The 22,395-nt window shown below is 40.3% G+C and overlaps 1 protein-coding gene across 1 annotated transcript; it reads right to left on the bottom strand.

Annotated features, from left to right (window-relative positions):
* Positions 1 to 7,850: 7,850 nt before the first annotated feature.
* LOC140836223 (uncharacterized) lies at positions 7,851 to 12,823 on the bottom strand. Its single transcript, XM_073201603.1, has 2 exons — positions 8,154 to 12,823; positions 7,851 to 8,069 (listed from the first exon to the last, which is right to left on the bottom strand). The coding sequence occupies exon 1, from the start codon at positions 12,438 to 12,440 to the stop codon at positions 10,980 to 10,982; it is 1,461 nt and encodes a 486-aa protein (XP_073057704.1). The 5' UTR covers positions 12,441 to 12,823; the 3' UTR covers positions 7,851 to 8,069; positions 8,154 to 10,979.
* Positions 12,824 to 22,395: the final 9,572 nt, after the last annotated feature.

The following is a 22,395-nucleotide window of genomic DNA, read 5'->3' as shown; positions in this document are numbered from 1 at the left end:
ATAAATCCTTGAATTCTCATACGCATCATTTCTGAGTTCATCAAGTTCATTAAGTTGCAATTTACGCAATTTGTTGGCATCATCCATGCTTGAATTTAAAGTTTTGATCGCCCAATAAGCTTTATGTTCCAATTCTACAGGCAAATGACAATGTTTTCATAAACCAACCTATAGGGAGACATATTCAATGATGTTTTAAAAGCTGTTCGATATGCCCAAAGTGCATCATTAAGTCGCAGAGACCAATCTTTTCTATTTGAGTTAACAGTTTTTTCCAAAATTTGCTTTATCTGCCTATTAGCTAATTCAACTTGTCCATTTGTTTGAGGATGATAAGGAGTAGTTACTTTGTGAGTAATACCATATTTTTTCATTAATGAAACAAATGGTTTATTAACAAAGTGAGTTCTCCCATCACTTATCATGGCTCGAGGAATTCCAAATCTACTAAAAATATTTTCTTTTAAAAATTTGATGACGATTTTATGATCATTTGTTCGATATGGAATTGCCTCTATCCATTTGGAAACGTAATCAACTGCAACTAAAATATACAAGTATCCAAACGACGGTGGAAAAGGTCCCATAAAATCAATTCCCCAACAGTCAAAAATTTCGATTTCAATGATAGGATTCAAAGGCATCATGTTTCTTTTGAAATCGCACCCAATTTTTGACAATTTTCACAGATCTTGCAGATTTTGTGGGTGTCTTTAAACAAAGTGGGCCAATAAAATCCACACTGCAAGATTTTTGCAGCCGTTTTCTTTGAAGAAAAATGTCCTCCGCATGCTTCTGAATGACAAAATTTAATGACACCACTTACCTCATTGTCGGGTATGCAACGTCGAAAAATTTGATCCGGACAATACTTGAACAGATACGGATCATCCCAATAAAAGTTTTTTACCTCATTCAAAAATTTTCTTTTATCTTGAGAACTCCATTGCGGTGGCATTTTTCCTGTCACAAGAAAATTTACTATGTTAGCAAACCAAGGTGTAGTAATAACTGAAAATAGATGTTCATCAGGAAAATTATCGTTAATTGGTGTCATTTCAAAAGATGATCCTGCTACTAGTCTCGATAAATGATCGGCTACGACATTCTCGGTTCCTTTTTTATCTTTGATCACAATGTCAAATTCTTGGAGCAACAAAATCCATCGTATCAGTCGTGGCTTTGCATCCTGTTTCGTCAACAAATATCTAATAGCAGAATGATCAGTAAACACAATAGTCGTTGATCCAATCAAATAAGAACGAAATTTATCTAATGCAAATATTACAGCAAGTAGTTCTTTTTCAGTTGTGGAGTAATTCATTTGAGCATTGTTTAAAGTTCTACTTGCATAATATATCACATAAGGCTTACCGTTTCTTCTTTGACCCAGTACTGCACCGACTGCATAATCACTCGCGTCGCACATGATTTCAAATGGTAAAGACCAATCAGGAGGTTGCATGATAGGAGCTGATGTTAAATGTCGAATGATTTTATCAAAAGCATTTTGACATTCTTGAGTCCACTCAAATGCAGTGTCTTTTGTTAAGAGGTTACAAATGGGTTTAGAGATTAAACTAAAGTCCTTTATAAACCTCCTATAAAATCCAACATGTCCCAAAAATGAGCGAATTTCTTTAATGTCTTTTGGAGGGGGTAAATTGGCAATGACATCAACTTTTGCTTTATCAACTTCAATTCCATGAGATGACACGACATGTCCCAAAACAATTCCAGAAGTAATCATGTAATGACATTTTTCTCAATTTAAAATAAGACCTTTTTCCTCGCATCTTTTTAAAACTTTTTCCAAATTTTCAAGACAATTATCAAATATATTCCCAAATACAGTTAAATCATCCATGAAAATTTCCAAACAATTTTCAACCATGTCGCAAAAAATGCTTAGCATACATCTTTGAAATGTTGCTGGGCCATTGCATAATCCAAATGACATCCTTCTAAATGCAAATGTTCCAAAAGGACATGTGAATGTAGTTTTATCTTGATCTTCGAGTGCAATGGGAATTTGATAATAGCCTGAATATCCGTCAAGAAAACAGTAGTACGGATGACCAGCTACTCTTTCTAAAATTTGATCCAAAAATGGTAATGGAAAATGATCTTTTCTAGTGGCATCATTTAATTTTCTATAATCAATACACATCCGCCAACTAGATGGGACTCGACTTGTTAACAATTCACCTTTTTCATTTTTTATCACTGTGATGCCAGATTTTTTCGGAACTACTTGTGTTGGGCTTACCCACTTACTATCAGAAATAGGGTAGATAATCCCAACATCAAGTAGTTTGAGAACTTCAGTTTTCACAACATCTTTCATGTGTGGATTTAATCTCCTTTGTGGTTGTTGAGATGTTTTAGCATTTTCTTCTAAATGAATTTTGTGTGTGCAAATTAGTGGATTAATGCCCTTGAGATCTTTTAGTGTCCACCCAATTGCATTTTTATGTCTTTTAAGCATATCAACTAATTTACCTTCTTGATCACTTTCTAGTTTGGAAGAAATTACCACCGGATATGTTTCATCTTCTCCAAGCAATGCATACTTCAATTCTTCTGGCAAGGGTTTTAAATCTAATATTGGTGGTTCGTCTTTGTTCTCATATTTTGCATCAAATTCTTTCTCTGATCCTGGTAACGAGTGATACCTGATAAAATCATCAAGATCAATTTCAATATTTTCTTTAACAGTTTCAATTGAACAAATATCTAATCGATCACGAGTACTCCCTTCTTGAATGTTTTCTTCCACAAGAGTTTCAATAAGATTTTCATCTTCACTTTCATCTCCTTTGTCATGTGGTTGCTTACAAAGATTAAAAACATTGAGCTCCAAGGTCATGTTACCAAATGACAACTTCATTATTCCATTCCTGCAATTTATAAGAACATTAGAAGTTGCTAAAAATGGACGACCCAAAATTACAGGAATTGCATTACAAGCTTTGATAGGTTGTGTATCTAAAACTATGAAATCGACAGGATATACAAAGTTATCAACTTGGACCAACATGTCTTCTACCATACCTCTTGGCACTTTAACAGATCTATCGGCAAGTAAAAGTGTTACCGAAGTAGGTTTTAACTCGCCTAGATTGAGTTCTTGATAAACTGAATATGGAAGTAAATTCACACTAGCTCCAAGATCAAGCAAGGCTTTTTTAATCTTTCGTTCTCTAATAATACATGAAATAGTAGGACAACCAGGGTCTTTGTATTTCAAAGTATTATTATTTTGAATGATTGCACTTACTTGTTCGGCTAAAAATGCTTTCTTTTTTACATTCAATTTTCTTTTCACAGTGCACAAGTCTTTCAAAAATTTAGCATATGATGGTACCTGTTTTATTGCATCTAATAAAGGAATATTAACTTTTACTTGTTTAAAAATATCATATATATCAGAATTCAAATTTGATTTTTTTGTATTTTTCAATGCATGAGGGAATTGTGGTGACACTGTCTGTTGAACCTCCTCTTCGGAAGTTATGAGTTCCACTTCCTTACCCTTTGAAGTTGATTTATCATCATCTTCACAAGGTTAAAGAATGGATTTTTCCACAACCTTACCACTTCGAAGGGTAATAACAGATTTTACCTGATCCATCGGTTGAGTTCCAGAAGTTCCAGTTTGTGAATGATGATCCTTGGGATTAGGCAGAGGTTGTGAAGGAAATTTACCTTTCTCATGAACATTAAGTGCAGATGCAAATTTAGCAAGAGTATCTTTCAAATCTGTCATGGTTTGAGCAGTTTGAGTATTGATAGACTCTTGCTTTGCAATGAAAGAATTCAATGTATCTTCCAAATTTCTTTTAGGTGGAGGAACATAAGGTGCATAATTTTGAAAATTTTGTTGATTTTGGAAATGTGGTTGTGAAAATTGTGCAACATTATCATTCCTACAACTAAAATTTGGATGATTTCGCCAACCTGGATTGTAATTTTGAGAAAATGGTTCAAAATTTGGCCTTTTGAATTTGTTCAAAACATTGGCTTGTTCATGGAGACATTCTTTAAAAGAGGACAAAGAGGGACAATCTTTTGTAAAATGATCACTTGTATCACAGATGTAACACGCAATTTCTTGAACAGATTTTAATTGACCATTCTTTTTCAATTCAAGTGCCTCAACTTTTCTTGCCAAAGAGGTAAATCTAGCTTGAAGATCATGTTCATCTTTGAGAGTGTACATACCTCCACCAGATGTAGGAGATTGAATCTTGTTTGATGGTTCGATTGTACCTATAGTGTCCCAATTTTGAGCATTTTCAGCTAATGAATCGAGATACTCAATTGCCTCGTTTGGATCTTTATCTTCAAATGTTCCATTACACATAAATTCAACCATTTGCCTATCTTTAGGTGTTAATCCTTCATAAAATTGAGAAACAACTCTCCAAATTTCAAAACCATGATGTGGACAAAGATTAAGCAATTCTTTGTATCTATCCCAACACTGATAAAAAGTTTCTCCTTGTTTTTGAGTGAAAGTGATGATTTGCCGTTCGAAAGAATTTGTTCTATGAGATGGAAAAAACTTTTCAAAAATTGTTGTTGCAATTCATCCCAAGTTCGAATGGATCCCGATCTAAGATTTTGTAGCCAAGTTTTAGCTTTATCTTTTAAAGAAAAAGGAAAAAGTTTAAGTCGAATGTTGTTCATGCTACAATTTAGATCATTATATGTGTTGCACACTTCTTCAAACTCTCGTAAATGCATGTATGGATTTTCAGAATCTAAGCCATGAAAGTTGGGTAAAAGTTGGATAATATCAGGCTTAAAATTGAAATGAGATGCATCAGGGGGAAAAACTAGACATGAATGTGCACTAGTACATGTAGGATTCATGTGATCTCTAAGTGTTCTTCGTCTATCATGATCATGTTGAGATTGAATTTCATCTTGATTTTCTTGGATGGGTTCTTCCGCCATGTTTTGTAAAAATAAAGGGTTGTTTCGAATGAGTTGACCACTAAGTGTACGTGACCAAATGCTCATGCAAATGCAAAAGAAAAAGAAAAAAAAACACACAAAAGCAATAAAAATTCAAATAAAGAAAAATAAACTATAAACAATATTAAATAGACTTGAAATTAAATTATACTTCCCCGGCAACGGCGCCAAAAACTTGTTGCGACTTTGATTGTTGCACTCCCAAGAGCAGGTTGTCCACAAGTAATATAATTCGGTGAGTCCGAATATCGTATCCACAGGGAAGCTAAGGTAATTACAAGTCCACTACAATGTGTTTTGTTTGTTTTTGTTTCTTTTTAATTTTAATTGTTTGAATATTTAATGGGTAAATTTCAATTGTTCAAATTTTAATTTAAGTAGTTGAGATTAAAGGATCCACTCTTGGTATTTTAATAAAGTTAACATTAACGAACAATATTGAAATCCACTTAATAAAATGGTTCCAATATATTAAATAATCATATTTATGTTATGTTATAAATTATTATCTCATAAATATATAATATATACCTAAACTTATAAATGTGGTCAAGTATTTATTGTGCTATATATATATTTGTAAACACTAAATCAAGGTTCCCACTTTAAATGGTTGGTAAAACCAAACTAACATTTAAATGGTACCAAGAAAATATTATTATGATATATTTATATATAGTAAATGAAGGAATCCAAGTTAAATGGTTGGTAAAACCAAACTAACATTTAAATGGTTCCAAGAATTTAATATTATAATATATTTATATATAATAAATCAAGGCATCCACTTTAAATGGTTGGTAATATCAAACTAACATTTAAATGGTTCCAAGAATTTAGTGTAACATATAGCAACAATAAATCAAAACTCCCACTTATAAGTAGGGTATAAAAATACTTAAAGAAATAAATATAACATAAACAATAAATAATGATTAAATAATATAAAACATAGATTCTTACCTTATAATAACCTTATTATCATGCCAAGAGCTTCACCTTATCATCTCAACTTTAGGAAGTTAGCTATTCATTATTCAAAGTGTAAAACTTTGAATATGAAATTAACATGCTAATTATATTTAAATGAAGAAATAAAAGAAAAATATAGAGAGAAATATTATGAACTCAAAGATTTGTTCATAGAATGAGGGATATCTCAATACATTACAATGCACTCCTATTTATAACCAAATTTGGGGAGACAACCACAAATAAAATATTATATTTTACACATAAGTCTTCATTGGTGTTCCAAGAAATTAATATTATATTTCACATCACTTTTGAAAATCTTCTTCTCCGAATTTTCTTCTTCACATAAAATGAAACATGTGGATAATTGAGTTGTCTAGTTGTGGTATTTTTTTCAGAATATTTGACCAAGTAATTTGAGAGATATGGTCAAAATACTAGAGCGTGGTAAAACTGCCACTCCTTTGGTAACTTTAATTGTTGCTTAATTTGATCCCACTTGTGAGAGGATTTTTATCTCATGCTTGGCAACAATATTGTAGATCTTATAATCAACTTTCTACAGGTCCAAGAATCATCTTAATCCCATTTACAACGCCAAGGTTATTCTTGTTTTATCGAACCTGTGAAAAATAGTAAAAACTTATAATTACACAACAACTTATATTTTATACAATTTATTATAAAACATATAATATTTAAACATTTAATAAAACAAAAACTATATATTTATATTATAAAACATTTAATTAATGTACAATTTTTATGTTTATCAAGCTCCAGCAGGAGGACCCCTGTGCACAGGCCGCCTCCTCCGTCTACGTCTAGGACCATCGCCATTTAAATGAAGCTGAGGCTGTGGTCCAGGATTAAAGACAGGAACAGCACCCTCCTGGGGTGTTTGTGCTTTGGGAGGAACTGGTTCTTGAGATTTTTGAAAAACGGGATTAGACCTCGACGGCCTAGGATTCTTCCCGTGAGAATAACACACAGTAACTGAATGTCCCAGCATCTTGCAGTCAATGCAATATGCGGGGATCTTCTCGTAAATGACATCAATAACCTGTGTGTGATCACCCCAACCAACCCAGACCTACTGAATGTGAGGCTGTAAAACATCAATTTCCACACATACTCGGGCGAAAGCGCCTCGAGAGACATCAGCGGTGTGGTCGTCCATCTTAACAGGCTTACCTACAAGACTCGCAAGAGCAAAAAGAGTACGCTTGTTGAACAAATGCAAGGGTAAGCCCGGAAAACGGATCCAGACTGGCGCAATGGGGGATTCCTCATGCAGTTTAATTCGGGGGTCCACTTAGAAAAACGGATCCCAAGTGGTCCCACAAAAATGTTCCCCCTCGACCAAACGCGCGCGTAATCTTCTTCACATGAGAGAGAAATGACCAAAAAACCTCTCGGTAAGAATTTCAAGTCAAACGATCGCACTAGTCCCATTTTTTCGAAAGCCACAGAAATTGAAGAATTAGGGACTAAGGACCTGTTCCCCGAAATTTTACCGACTAGAGTATATTTAAAAGGCTCAATCAGTGAAGAAATTACCTCAACCGGGAATCGGATACCCGGCTTGCCATCCAGAATAGACGGCTCAGGCAGCTCCTCCATCGAATTACGCACATCCTCGAAACTTTTCTGCACGGTGCGAGGAGACGGAGGGGTAAAAGCGTCACGAAAAGAAACAGAAGCCCGAACCTCAGCACGAAGGACGTGTTTGACCGCAGATGCAGAACCATTGACTGCCGAGTCAACTCGGTCAACACGGCGGTTTGGGGTTTAGGGTTTGGGGTTTGGGGTTTGGGGGTTTAGAGTTTTAGGGGTTTAGGGTTTTTTTTTTCCCCGGAAAACACCACCGGAAGCGGGGGGTTAGGCAGACCCATACCTGTGTATACCACAAAATAAACAGTAACAAAATACATAAGCCAGAATAAAAAGGATCCACCATCTGAAGCAAGCAAATATAGTGATAAAGCCCATGAAGTATAAGTCTGACTAAAGTCGCAACAATGCAGAGGGTCATCCAGAAAGAACCCCTGAACCACCACAACCTCCAGCAAACATCTATGCAAGAACGGAAGCAGCGGGCAAGGAGAACCCTGCAGTAAACGCCCGCCAAGAACCAGGAATAAGTAATAGATAAGCACCAACAGAAAGAGTACTGTAGCCCACCCGGAACCAACCAGGACAAACACATCATGTGCCAGTGTCTGGGCCCACTAGCACAGAGCAAATGAGAATGACAAACAAACTCCCAGAGCAATATACCTGCAATAAAATACATATATATATATATATATATATATATATATATATATAAATAACCAAACAGATATGATATAGAAAGAGATCCAAAAAGAGGAAAGGCACAAATGGCTAAGAGTATCTATATCTGAGGTAAGGGAGCCCGGAACGATCCGAACGTGCAAGGATGGAGATATCTCTAGGTAGTGAAGGACCTAACTCTAAGGTATTCCTGAGTAAATGAGCCCTCGCCGCCAAGGCATCCGCCACTGAATTCCCTTCCCGGTAAATATGCGATAGATGAACTGAACGCCCCCTCATCAGCAAAAGAATCCGTCTAACAATATGCTCAAGACCCCAAGTACACCGGCGGGAGCGAAGTATAAGAAGAGATATACGAGAGTCAGTCTCAATCCAAAAAGGGAAGAAATGAAGATCAGAAGAAATGAGAAGACCCCTCCAAATAGCCCAAAGTTCTGCCCGGATATTGGTCCCAACTCCAATGAACTCACTGAAAGAAACCAACACCTGACCAGAGGAGTCACGAACAACACCACCAACAGTAGAAGCTCCAGGACTACCTCTCGAACTCCCATCCACATTCAGTTTGAAGCACCCAACCGGCGGTCTCAACCAACGGACAATCGCCATTTTATGAACCCTGCGAATATCAACAAAAAACCCCAGCGACCTCGCAGCATGCACAACACCACTGCCAGTGCATGGACTTAACAGTAGACGCAGCGTGAGCGAGACGTAAATAGGACAAAACCTGAGACTTAACAGTCTCCCCAGAAATGTGCAAATGACGGTGTTTCGCATCATTCCTAGCTGTCCAGAGAAACCATAAAACAATGAAAGGCAAAAACTCCTTCACATGGCCTCTAGGTGTCCACCCCGGATGCCTCTTCCAAGCACTGAGGAAGAGTCTGAAATCACTAGTAAGGGGAATACGGACATGAAAAACAGCCCCAAAAAAATGCCATACAGATCTGGCAATAGGGCTGTCAATGAAAATGTGTGTGAATGTCTCAGGCATCTCACAACATTGACATTTAGACGCCAACTCGAAACCACGACGCTGGAGAACATCGTCAACTGGAAGCCATTGATGCCAAAACCTCCATTGGAAGAAAGACATAGTAGGCCTCAGCCAACTGCCCCAGCAAGGAGTGAATATATCAGAAACTTGGTCTCTCAGGCGGACAAGCTCCCAAGCGGATTTCAGCTAAAAAACACCGTCAGAACTATGCACCCAAATGGCCAAATCGGGCTCACCCAATGCAATAGGGACCAGAGCAATAGTCTCAGCAACAGAGGGAGGAACAACTGAACAGAGGAAATCAAAATCCCAAACCCCATCTGAAATAAAGTGAGAAACACGGACACCCCGATGCCTCCGAACCGGTAACTGACTAGATAATGGAACATCCCCACACCAGGTATCATCCCAAAAATTAACATCTCCCATCGCAACTCTCCATCGAATGCCAGATTCAGCACGAGGCCTAATCTTAAGCAAACGATGCCAAGTGGGAGAAATGAACCCAGCAGATGAAACACAAGCTGGATGCACCAACTGGCATTATTTTCTCATCATGAATTTGTCCCATAGGGATGAACCTTGACGAAAACGAAACCATAATTTAATGGAGAAGCTTTCCACAATATCTTTGAGCCTGCGAAATCCAAGACCCCCTTCAGAGACAGGAAGACATGCACGAGACCATCTCGCCAATGCCATTTCTTATCCAAGGGTCTGGACCCTCACAAGAAACCATTGAAAACATTCTCGAGCCTCTCCATAACTGCCAGAGGTGGCTGGACTATCTGGAACATGTAAAGGGGAACCGAAAGGAGAACACTCCTAAGGAGGGTCATACGACTCCCCGGGGAAAGAGTTTTAAGCTCCCAACCCTCCAACTTCTTACTCACCATCTGCACAAGGAGATCAAAAAGAGAGCAAACTCTATTCCCACGAAACAAAGGAACTCCGAGGTATTTGATAGGAAAATGACCCTCCCCAAACCCTGTGATACGAAGGAGACGAGAACGAGTACGACCAGAACACCTCGGAGGCAAAATAATGACGCTCTTAAATGCATTCACCAACTGCCCCGAGCAGTTTTCATAGTGTTACAAAAAATCCATGAGACTGTTCATCTCACGAGTCCCACCAGTGGCAAAAATAATGATATCATCAGCATAAGCCAGGTGGGAAAGGGGGAGATCACAACCAGATCGGTACCTAATCGCAGGATACTGACGATAAAGACGATCAAGCCCACGCGAAAGGTACTCAGCCCCCAGAATGAAAAGAAGAGGGGACAAAGGGTCCCCCTGCCGGAGACCCCTAGTGGATCCAAAGAATCCGGTGAGTGAACCATTGATATTAACTGAAAATTGGCAATGAGAAATGCAGGCAGATATCATCAACACAACCTACTCTGAAAAGCCATAATGCCTCAAAACATCCAACAGAAAAGACCATTGGAACCTATCATAGGCTTTGGCCATATCCAATTTCAAAATAACATTGCCACCACGGGTGGGGAGAGAAAGACTATGAGTAAGCTCTTGAGCAAGGAGGATATTATCCGAAATCACCCGCCCTGGAACAAAGCCACTCTGATTCCACGAAACAAGCCTCTCCGCCACCACCTTCAATCGAGAATATAATAGTTTTGAAATTATCTTATTGGTCACATTACACAAGCTGATAGGACGAAAGTCCTACCAAGCCTGAGCACCCATGACTTTGGGAATCAATGTGATCGTGGTGGCAGTAAACCCCTGTGGCATAGGACTACCCCGAAAGAAATCAAGAACCGCATCCAAAACATCCTGATGGACAATCTCCCAGCAATGCTGAAAGAAAGCCGAAGAGAAACCATCAGGCCCCGCCACACTATCACGATGTATGGAGTAAATAGTCGCCCGCACCTCCTCCAAAGAGGGGGGGCAGCAATATTGGCGTTCTCCAAATCCGAGATCACCAAGGGGAAATCAGAAAAATCTGGGCAAGAAAGCACAAAAGGATCCCCAGTAAGCAGGTTTTGAAAAAAAGCGACCCCAGACTGCTGAATAAGATCAGGGGAAGTAAGGAAAGAGACATTATCCCAAATACGGAAAATTTTATTAGCCACCCGTTTTTTCTTGACCATATTGTGGAAGAGTTTGGTGTTTCTTTCACCATCCTCTAACCACCTACAAGCGGCTTTTTGCCGCCAAAAATCCGCCTCCATGGCCGTAACCCGAGCAAGGTCTTCATTGCAATTGGACAAACTAGTCCAATGCAAATCCGAAGGGTCAGCCTCGCAAACTGCCTCAGCAACCCGGACAGCCTGCTCCGCCTCAGCAAGTTTGGCAAAAAGATCACCAAAAACACTCTTATTCCACCACTTCAGGTGGCTCTTGAGGCGCTTCAATTTCACAAAAAGACGGTGCATGCCATTCAATTGACACGGTAAATTCCAATTAAGCCTCACCGTCTGCAAAAAACCGTGGTGCCTGAGCCACATGCTCTGAAAGCGAAAAGAACTCGGCCCACTAGCAAATACCGAGACTGACACAAAAATAGGACATTGATCAGAGACTGTACGAATGAGGTGCTCCACACGAATAGAATGAAAATGATCACCCCAATCAACAGACACAAAAACCCGATCAAGACGCTTCCAAATGGTCTTGTTCGTCCACGTGAACGAAGACCCCTCAAAACCAGCATCCACTAACCCAGACTCCAAAATAAAATGATTAAATTCTTCCATGGGAAGTAACCTCCCACCAGAAGAACCTAAACACTCCGACGAATTCCTAACTACATTGAAATCGCCACCAACAAGCCAAGGACCCTGATCAGGCTTAACCTGAAGCAAAGAAGTCCAAAGCTGTCTGCGCTCAATGTAGTCACACTTAGCATAAACAAAGGAACAAAACATAGTGGTCGGAAAAAAAGTAGCAGAAACCCGGAAGTGAAGGAATTGAGTGTGATCAAGGAGACACTCAACCATCACTTCCTCAGCAAAGAAAACCCAGATATGACCCGAGGAGTTCGATATAACTCGAGAAAAACCAAAACGACGAGTCATAAATCGAACATCTATATCAATCATGGGTTCCAAAATAGCCAAGATCTTGACTCTCTTTTCTTTAACATGGGCATGTAGCCTCTGTTGATACTCCAAGCTCCGGAGCCCCCTGACATTCCATATAAGAAAATTCATGGAGAATGGGCACCAGAACCGCCCTGTCGCTTTTTACGCGACCTATGAAAAGCATTCTTCTTCCTTTTCTTAATATCCCCCATATCAGCATCCAGAATACGACTATCAGACCTACAGCCATCACCCGACTCAGAATGCCGATCAAATTCATTATCAGTATCTCCAGCAGATTCCAGCCGAAAGACCAACTCACTGACAGAATGTGAAGTCCCGAAAATTTTAAGTCCATATGAACCACGTGCGTGCAAGTTATTAAAATCCTTATGTATTTTATTAAATGATTTTAATGCATACTTTCATTTAATTTATGAAATTTATTATTTTAATTATTCATGTTTATTTAATGTATGTTAAAATGTTCTTGAGTTTATGTTTCAGGCGATTATTCGAGGCGGTATCGAGGAAAGGAGACCGAGATGTTTTTTTTAGTAATTTTAATGGAGACAAATTATTTTAAGATAAGATTTAAGTATTTTAAATGATTTATTTAATTCTTAGTATTTTAAAAGTCTAATTTAATTATTATGTGATATTATAATTTTAAAACTTTTATGGATTAGTAATTTGTGTATTTTAGTTATTTTTTTAAGCAAAATGATTAGTAAGTTAGTAGTCCTTAATTAGTAAGTTAATTATTAATTAAAACCTTAACTATAATTACCTAATAATTGACTATTTTCTACACACATGTATTATTCATTTTATTCTTAGTCAAACACATTACCCATTTGTTCTCCTAATGCACTCATACACATATTCAAATATTTAATTTAAACTAACACACACTCACACCTTACACACATACATATACACGTATACTATATATACACATCAAACAAAATATATATTTCAATCCAACTTTTGACTAAGGGAAAGAAATGTTTCTAAAACACTTCCCTATCAATTCTTGTCTCCATTTCCTTCCTTTTTCCCTTTCCTTTAAACAAGCGTACAATCTCTGAAAATTTCCAGCATCATTTCATTGAGGTTATTTAAAGAAAATCGAGCTACGTTCGTCCCGGATCGTCTATCGCTCCGTCTCCGCTTCGGTATCGTCGTTACGGTATTTTAAATATCAAAAGGCACGTATATTCTGTTCTTGATGCATCGATCTTGTCATATTATGCGTTGTGTTGTTATTTATGCAAAAATTATATGTGCGATGCGTAGAAATTTGAGCAATCACGTCTAGATCAAGTTTGAAACAATTTTGGATCACCAAATTCACGTTTTTGCTGTTCTGTAAAATACTGTGATTTTTCGGTATATATTTTGAGAAAACGTTCAACTACAAAAACGTAGATCTTTTTGATACCTTCGATTTGATATACAATTCGAAATATTTGGATGAAAATTGAGTGAGTTATGGCGTTTTTCGTAGGACTGCTCAAACTGCATTTTTTAGAAACGTTTTTGCTGTTCTGTAAAATACTGCGATTTTTCGGTACATATTTGAGAAAACTTTTAATTACAAAAACGTAGATCTTTTTGATACGTTTGATTTGATATAAAATTCGAGTTATTTGGATTAAAAACGAGTGAGTTATGGTGTTTTTAGTATGACTGCTATTTTTAGATCCGAAAACTCATGTTTCGCTGTTCTTTCAAAAACTGCGATTTTTCGGTACATATTTTGAGAAAACTTTTAACTACAAAAACATAGATCTTTTTGATACGTTCGATTTGATATAAAATTCGAGTTATTTGCATTAAAAACGAGTGAGTTATGGTATTTTTAGTATGACTGCTCAAATCGTGTTTCAAGAAAGTTATGAATTTTAATATGTTCTTGAAGTTTTTATGTTGCAGGCTTTGTTGAGGATCGACGGGTGATCGTTGCTGCATATAAGAAAGTTAGTAATGATGTTTAGAGTATTTTTGAGGTTTTGATTCATGTCGTTAAGAGCTTGAATTATTAAGATGTCGTAAGAAATAAACTTTAATATAAATGACAATATTTTGGGTCGTATGAATTGTAGGGTGATTATAAAAATTTAGTTCATTGTTATGGTGTCCTAGAATGGTCTCATAGTGATGAATCTTGATGCCTTATGTGTTAATTGGGAGAATAGACATGTCGCAAAATTTTCATAAAATAATTCGTCGAACAGAGCGGACACGGAACCGGACACGGAGGTAGGCACGATGTCCGTGCCTTCTTATTTCATCACAACAATTTTTAAGCGCACGGACACGGACCATGATACGGACCTAGGGACGGGGTCCGTGTACCTTCAGATTTTAGGTATATTCTTTTATTGTTTAAGGTTTGATTTGAGGTTTTATACCATGATTTAATATGATGTTTTACAGGGTTATGTCATGAGAAATTATAGAATGTTCTAAGAATCTATTTAGCTTGGGATTAAGCATGACATTTACGTTTAAGTTGTACAAGTTAAGTTTATGTATTCATATTAGTATGTTGCAGCAACGACCCGATTGACATCCAACGAATCCCTCAATGCAAAATAAGTATGTATGACGTGCAAAGAAAATATTTGAAGTTTTTGAGGTATGCTAAATGTCTTGTAACCAAAAGTGAATGGGTTTGGAAGTCGGTGAACGTGGCCGAGGACCTCTCCACCCCGTTAAATTATGAACGGGTTTGAAGTTAGGATTGGAAAGCGTTAAATTATGAACGGGGACCAATCCGCCCGTTAAATTATGAACATGTTAGATCATGGTTGTGAAGCGTTAAATTATGAACGTGGATCAACTGGCCTGTTAAATTATGAACATGGATCTCATGTATGTGGCAGTGGATACGTCCCTGTCAGCCCAGTACTGTGGTTTGTCTGATCAGATATTTATTATGTTATGGGTCACTTGCTTTGAAACATCCTCTACGCAAAATGATGAAGTTAAGTATGTTGAAGTATGAAAGCATGTTTAAAGAAAAGTTTATGTGATGGCACGTCATATTATGTATGCATGTATGTTCAAAGTTTATGCAAAGCTCAATATGAAAGTTCAAGTTATTATGCTAGTTCAAGTTTCAAAGTATGTATGTTCAAGTTCAAAGAAGTTTATGAGAGTTCAAAGTTATTATGAAAGTTTAAGTTTATTAAGAGTTCAAGTTTATTACGCAAAGTTTAAGTTTCAAGTATACATGTTATATTTTGAAGTTGTATGTTGTTTTATTATGTAATACTCGTTATTCCCAGTTTATACGTGTTGAGTCTTTAAACTCACTAGACTTGATCGATGCAGGTGCTTATGTTGATGAGGAGACAGGAGGTGGCGACCAAGTGGCAGGCTTGGACTGAGCGGGAGGCTAAACCTGAGGACCGCCATGTTTACGTTTTTATGCAAAGTTTAAAAATACTCTGATTTATATGATGTGATGGGAGATGTTTTGAGCAAGTATTTTGTTAGCAGATTTTATTGGTGATGTTGAATTTCAAATATTTTATGAACGACTCTTTTGACAACCTTTTCTTATGGGGGATTTGGTTGTGGTATTTTATGGCAAATATTGAAGATTATTTTATATTAAAGAAAAATTTTAATATTTCCGCAAATTTTGAAGTAGTAAAAGTAGGGTACGTTTCACAGAAGGCCCCTGCCTAGCAACCAATTCCTCAACCGCAGAGGAACTGTGATTCAAAGTGCAATGTCCCAGAGAACCAAACACAGGCAACTCAGAAGTAGACGGTACCCCAATACCATCCACACAATCATCCAACTGTAACCCTCCATCAATAACCTCATCACTGAGGATCACACCCTCAACAAAAACAGACTCCAATTGATCCTTTCCAGAAGACCCAACACCGGCATCCTCCAGATTACCACATGGAGGATCCGTAGCAACACAATCTAAGCCAACAGGATCAGGCTCCGCATCCTGCCCATGCGAGAGCACCTCAAAAGGATTCAACTCAAGAGGATTCTTTCTTGGAAGAACCTGCCGAACTGGCCTCTTTCTCCCTCTACGTCTGGGACACGTGCCAGTTTTTTGAAGCTGAGGCTGGGTCCCCAAATTAAAACCAGGAGCAACACCCCCTGGTGGGGCAGGCTCTGTAGAAGTGGGAGACTGACCAGGAGCACGGTCAGCAGGCTTAGGACGAACGGGTTTTGGGTTTTTGCCATGGGAATAACAAACACTGGTCGAATGACCCAGCATTTTGCAATCCGTGCAGTACCCGGGGATGCGCTCATAAATGACTTCAATTTCTTGAGCATGATCACCCCAACCCACCCAAATTTCTTTGACTGGCGTTTCCAACACATTAATTTCAACACAGACACGGGCAAAAGCACCCCGAGTAGAGTCAGCAGTATGGTCATCCATCTTCACTGGTTTCCCCACAATTTTGGCCAAAGCAAATAGACGTTGCTTAGAAAACAAATGAAGGGGAAGACCCGGGAAGCGGATCCAAACAGGAGCAATGGGTGACTCCTCCTGAAGATTAAACTCTGGCGTCCACTTAGAGAAGCGGATCGACAGAGGTGTCACCTGCATAACCCCCTTAGTCCAAAAGAACGCATAGTCTTCTTCACAAGCAAGTGTGAGAACAAGAAAACCCTGAGGCATGAACTTTAAGTCAAAAGATCTAACTAGTCCCAATTTAGCAAAAGCCGCAGAAATACCAGAATTTGGAACTAGAGATCGATTACCTGAAATTTTTCCGACCAGAGCAAATTTGAAAGGTTCTGCCAGGGAAGAAATTACATCTTCCGGGAATAGGATACCCGGTTTTCCATTCCGAAGAGTTGGCACAGGCATGTCAATCATTGAATTGTGCAACTCATCAAAGCTTTTTTTGGCCGTCCGAGGGGACGGTGGAGTGAGGATATCACGAAATGACACAGTAAGCGGAATAGGAACACGCGTACCTGTTTTGACCGTTTCAGCACAAGGGTTGACTGCCGAGTCAACTCGTTCCACTCGGCGGTTTGACTCGACCGAGTTGACTCGTGAGTCACCTGCCGGAGCACCACCTTGGATCGGCGACGGTGAGGGGAGTCCAGAACCGGGACCAATTCGAGTAGACTCGGGCATTTGAGGGTCCGATTGAACCAAAGAAGATGAATAATCACGAGTTTGCCCTAGAAATTGGGGGTTTCCGACCGGTGGCCGGAAACCTGAAATTGATGGAGGCAAAACTCTGCCCATGACTAGACGACCAACATGTGAAGCGGAATTGAAGAAATAAGCTGGAACGGCGCCGGAATTTGGCAAAGAAGATGACGGAAAAGTGACATCCGGCGCTGTATTCTTAGATCTAAAATTGCCGGCACCGGTGAACGGCGTTGGGCACGAAATTGGAACGATTGGGATCGTCTGAGAGTGGGTATCACAGATCGGGGCTTGGATTGAAATAATATTGCACGAATCGGCCGGAATCGAAGAAAGCATGTCCGGCGACGCGATGAACAGTGACGGCGTCACTTTGCACGTCGATTCCGGTTGATTGTGTAGTATCCCGATTCCTAATTTGGATTAATTATTTTCGGTGGGATCGGAAGGACCGAACCGGGTTCGGATCGTCCGATCATGGTTCGGATCGTCCGAGCCAGATGTCGGATCGTCCGAGCCAGGTGGCTGGACCCGTGGCAGACATGCAGAATTCGGATCGTCCGAGCAAGGGTTCGGATCGTCCGAGACAGGTGGCTGGACACGTAGAACGCATGCAAGGTTCGGATCGTCCGAAGTGGGTTCGGATCGTCCGAAGTGTACCGGATCGGAGCTTCCGAAGTGGATCGGATCGTCCGAACATTGGCTATAAATAGAGACGCGAGGCTTCATTTCTTACTCGCCATTTCATAGCGTTCCAGAGCGTTTTAGTTGTTTCTGAGAGGTTTCTAGTCTTTCCCGAGGTTCAGGCACTAGCAGGGAGCTACTGGCTTTGTAGCGGAGCTGTGCTTTAGTTGGGAGCTAGCGGCATCAGCGGGCTAGCGACGGACGAAGGTTTGGAATTGTATCATTATTATTTCAGGATTATCTAGTTAAGTCTGGTAGATAAGTTTTAGTGATGGTTTTCACTTGATGAATAGGCTTGGAATAGACCTGTTTGTCTGGTTTTCCAGTGGATTAGGATTGCAGTGATAGAGGTACGAAAGTACTATCCGAGATATCCTGGTCGAGTATACATTCTTATATGTGTTGCATGATTATGTGGTGCATTGATATATGTCATATGATGCATGCTATTATGTCACGCTGTATGATGCATGTTGCATTTCATGTTGAGCCGTATCTCCTTCGAGATAGCCTTTACTGTTGAGCTATATCTCTTTCGAGATAAGCTATATCTTGTGGGGCCGCTCAGCCCTGTCTTGTGTTGTGGACACATGGACACCGAGAGTACACAGTGGCCGACGGATCCGGAGGGCTTCGGTGATCCGGGACATTTTAGGTCCACGTCTGTTCTTGTAGTGGATGCAGTGACCCAGAGGAGTACCGCGCGGCACTATCCACTTGGCGCCTCTAGACTGAGCATATTGAGATCCTTTGTTACTCCTGTTTCTTGACTACCCTGGTATCATATCATAGCATGTGCATTTCATATAGGTTTGTATACTCATGCTTTTGTACTGGGCGTTCTTATCGCTCATGTCCTCGGTTTTGTTTATCTTGGACACCCCATTCCCACGGGGCAGGCCTCAGGTTGGACAGCTCAGGAGGAGGAGGAGGAGGACGTTGAGTAGCTGGTTGGTTTAGTTCTTCGGTATCTTTTTGATTCGATATGGTTGTACCGTATATTTCATTTTAGTTGAGTTGTCCTGGATTTTCGATTGGGTTGTATAACTATCTTTTGGTGACAGTTTTCCGCCTTTATTTCTGATTGTTTTTAATTAAGTTAATCGCATGCTTAGTTCTTGATTAGTAGGTGATTCTGGAACGGGTCACTACATTTATGGTATCAGAGCATGCTTACGATTTTGGGATATAGATTTCTGTTTTGGGATTTTCGTTGACCATTTTACCATTTTCCCCATTCTATCTTGTAGCGATGGCTGACCACTTTGGTGATGAGAGTAGTCAGGGAAGTGTAGGTCGTTGGGGTGACCAGGACGATCGTAGGCGTCATCGTGAACATCGTCATCGTCGGGATGGTCCTAGGCGTTTTGATTTGCACCGTTTCATTCAGATGGGGCCTAAGCCTTTAGTCGGCGGTGAGACTCCCGATGATGTTGAGGATTGGTTAGAGCGCATGGAGAGCTGTTTCCGTGCATTCCAGTGCACCGAGGAGCAGAAGATAGAGACCCTTAGTTTTCTTCTCGAGGGCCGTGCGCGTAAGTGGTGGCGATCGACTTCTGCGCCGATAGTTCAGTCCCAGGGTAGGGTGACTTGGGCCGATTTCCGTGCGGCTTTCATGCAGCTATACTTTCCTCCAGCCCTTCGCCAGGCAAAGACGATTGAGCTCCTGAACCTTAAGCAGGGTAGTATGTGTAGTGACCCGTTCCAGAATCACCTACTAATCAAAAACTAAGCATGCAATTAACCTAATTAACAATAATCAGAGATAACAGCGGAAAAGTCGACAAAAAACCGATAAACTAAACCAACCAGATACTCACGTCCTCCTCCTGCTCCTCCTGAGCTGTCCAACCTGAGACCTGCCCCGTGGGAATGGGGTGTCCAAGAATAAACAAAACCGAGGACGTGAGCGATAAGAACGCCCAGTACAAAAGTATGAGTATACAGACCTATATGAAATGCACATGCTATGATCATGATACCGGGGTAGTCAAGAAACAGGAGTCACAAAAGGATCTCAACAATGCTCAGTCTAGAGGCGCCAAGTGGATAGTGCCGCGCGGTACACCTCTGGGTCACTGCATCCACTACAAGACAGACGTGGACCTAAAATGTCCCGGACCACCGAAGCCCTCCCGACCCGTCGGCCACTGTGTACTCTCGGTGTCCATGCGTCCACAAGACAGGGCTGAGCGGCCCCAAGATATAGCTTATCTCGAAAGAGATACAGCTCAACAGCAAAGGCTATCTCAAAGGAGAATACGGCTCAACATGAAATGCAACGTGCAGTAATAAACGTGACATAATAGCATGCATCATATGACATATATCAATGCACCACATAATCATGCAACACATATATGAATGTATACTCAACCAGGATATCTCGGATAGTACTTTCGTACCTCTATCACAGCAATCCTAATCCACTGGAACAACCAGACAACAGGTCTAATCCAAGCCTATTCATCAAAAGCATACCCAATGAACAATACTACCATGCTCGGCTAGCAAAACCAGTACTCCCTAGTACTACCAAAGGTTTAGGGTTTACCTTCGTCCGTCGACAGCCCTTTGATGTCGATTGCCTCGAAACTCCGGCGCTGCTATGCTACCAATCCCGGCAGCTCTTGGCTATCGCTCGAACAACAACTAGCCCTAGAATCCTTCCAAAACTCTCAAAGAGGAGACTTAACTCAAGGAATGGCAAGTCACAAATGAGAAATCCGAGCACTATTTATAGGCCATGTTCGGATCCTCCGAACACCACTTCGGAACGTCCGAACGCTACGTGTCCATTGGCTCTTGACAGCTCATGATCGGATCCTCCGATCATACACTTCGGACCGTCCGAACATGCACGTGTCCAGCTGCTCTTGACACCTCATGATCGGATCCACCGAACCTACATTTCGGAACGTCCGAACTCCCTCGAGTCGATCAACTCTTGACACCTAATGATCGGATCCACCGAACTCACTTCGGACCTTACGAACTCTTCGGTGCTTCCGAACCATCTTCGGTCCGTCCGATCATGACTCGGTCAAAATTACACCTTAAACCTTCTTAATCACCATTAATCCGTTAATTACCCAATTTGGAATTCGGGCTACTACATTCTCCCCCCCTTAAAACGATTTCGTCCTCGAAATCAAGCTTAGAGGATGAACAAAACAAAACAACTCTCCATGCGCTCTAACCAATCCTCCGCATCATCGGGAGTCTCACCGCCAACTAAAGGCTTAGGCCCCATCTGAATGAAACGATGCAAATCAAAACGCCTAGGACCATCCCGACGATGACGATGCTCACGATGACGTCTATGATCGTCCTGGTCACCCCAACGACCTACACTTCCCTGACTACTCTCATCACCAAAGTGGTCAGCCATTGCTACAACATAGAATGGGGAAACTAGTAAATTGGTCAACGGAAATCCCAAAATAGAAATCTATATCCCAAAATCGTATGCATGCTCTGATACCATAAATGTAGTGACCCGTTCCAGAATCACCTACTAATCAAAAACTAAGCATGCAATTAACCTAATTAACAATAATCAGAGATAACAGCGGAAAAGTCGACAAAAAACCGATAAACTAAACCAACCAGATACTCACGTCCTCCTCCTGCTCCTCCTGAGCTGTCCAACCTGAGACCTGCCCCGTGGGAATGGGGTGTCCAAGAATAAACAAAACCGAGGACGTGAGCGATAAGAACGCCCAGTACAAAAGTATGAGTATACAGACCTATATGAAATGCACATGCTATGATCATGATACCGGGGTAGTCAAGAAACAGGAGTCACAAAAGGATCTCAACAATGCTCAGTCTAGAGGCGCCAAGTGGATAGTGCCGCGCGGTACACCTCTGGGTCACTGCATCCACTACAAGACAGACGTGGACCTAAAATGTCCCGGACCACCGAAGCCCTCCCGACCCGTCGGCCACTGTGTACTCTCGGTGTCCATGCGTCCACAAGACAGGGCTGAGCGGCCCCAAGATATAGCTTATCTCGAAAGAGATACAGCTCAACAGCAAAGGCTATCTCAAAGGAGAATACGGCTCAACATGAAATGCAACGTGCAGTAATAAACGTGACATAATAGCATGCATCATATGACATATATCAATGCACCACATAATCATGCAACACATATATGAATGTATACTCAACCAGGATATCTCGGATAGTACTTTCGTACCTCTATCACAGCAATCCTAATCCACTGGAACAACCAGACA

The sequence above is a fragment of the Primulina eburnea genome, chromosome 7 (genome assembly GCF_022965805.1).
Source record: "Primulina eburnea isolate SZY01 chromosome 7, ASM2296580v1, whole genome shotgun sequence".
Lineage (NCBI taxonomy): Eukaryota > Viridiplantae > Streptophyta > Magnoliopsida > Lamiales > Gesneriaceae > Primulina > Primulina eburnea.
The sequence above is the reverse complement of the archived record's forward strand: the minus strand, read 5'-3'. Positions and strand labels throughout refer to the sequence as shown.

Bases quoted from the DNA above. Each gene is read 5' to 3' on its own strand.
- LOC140836223 (XM_073201603.1), bottom strand. From the start codon at position 12,440: ATGAATTTTCTTATATGGAATGTCAGGGGGCTCCGGAGCTTGGAGTAT.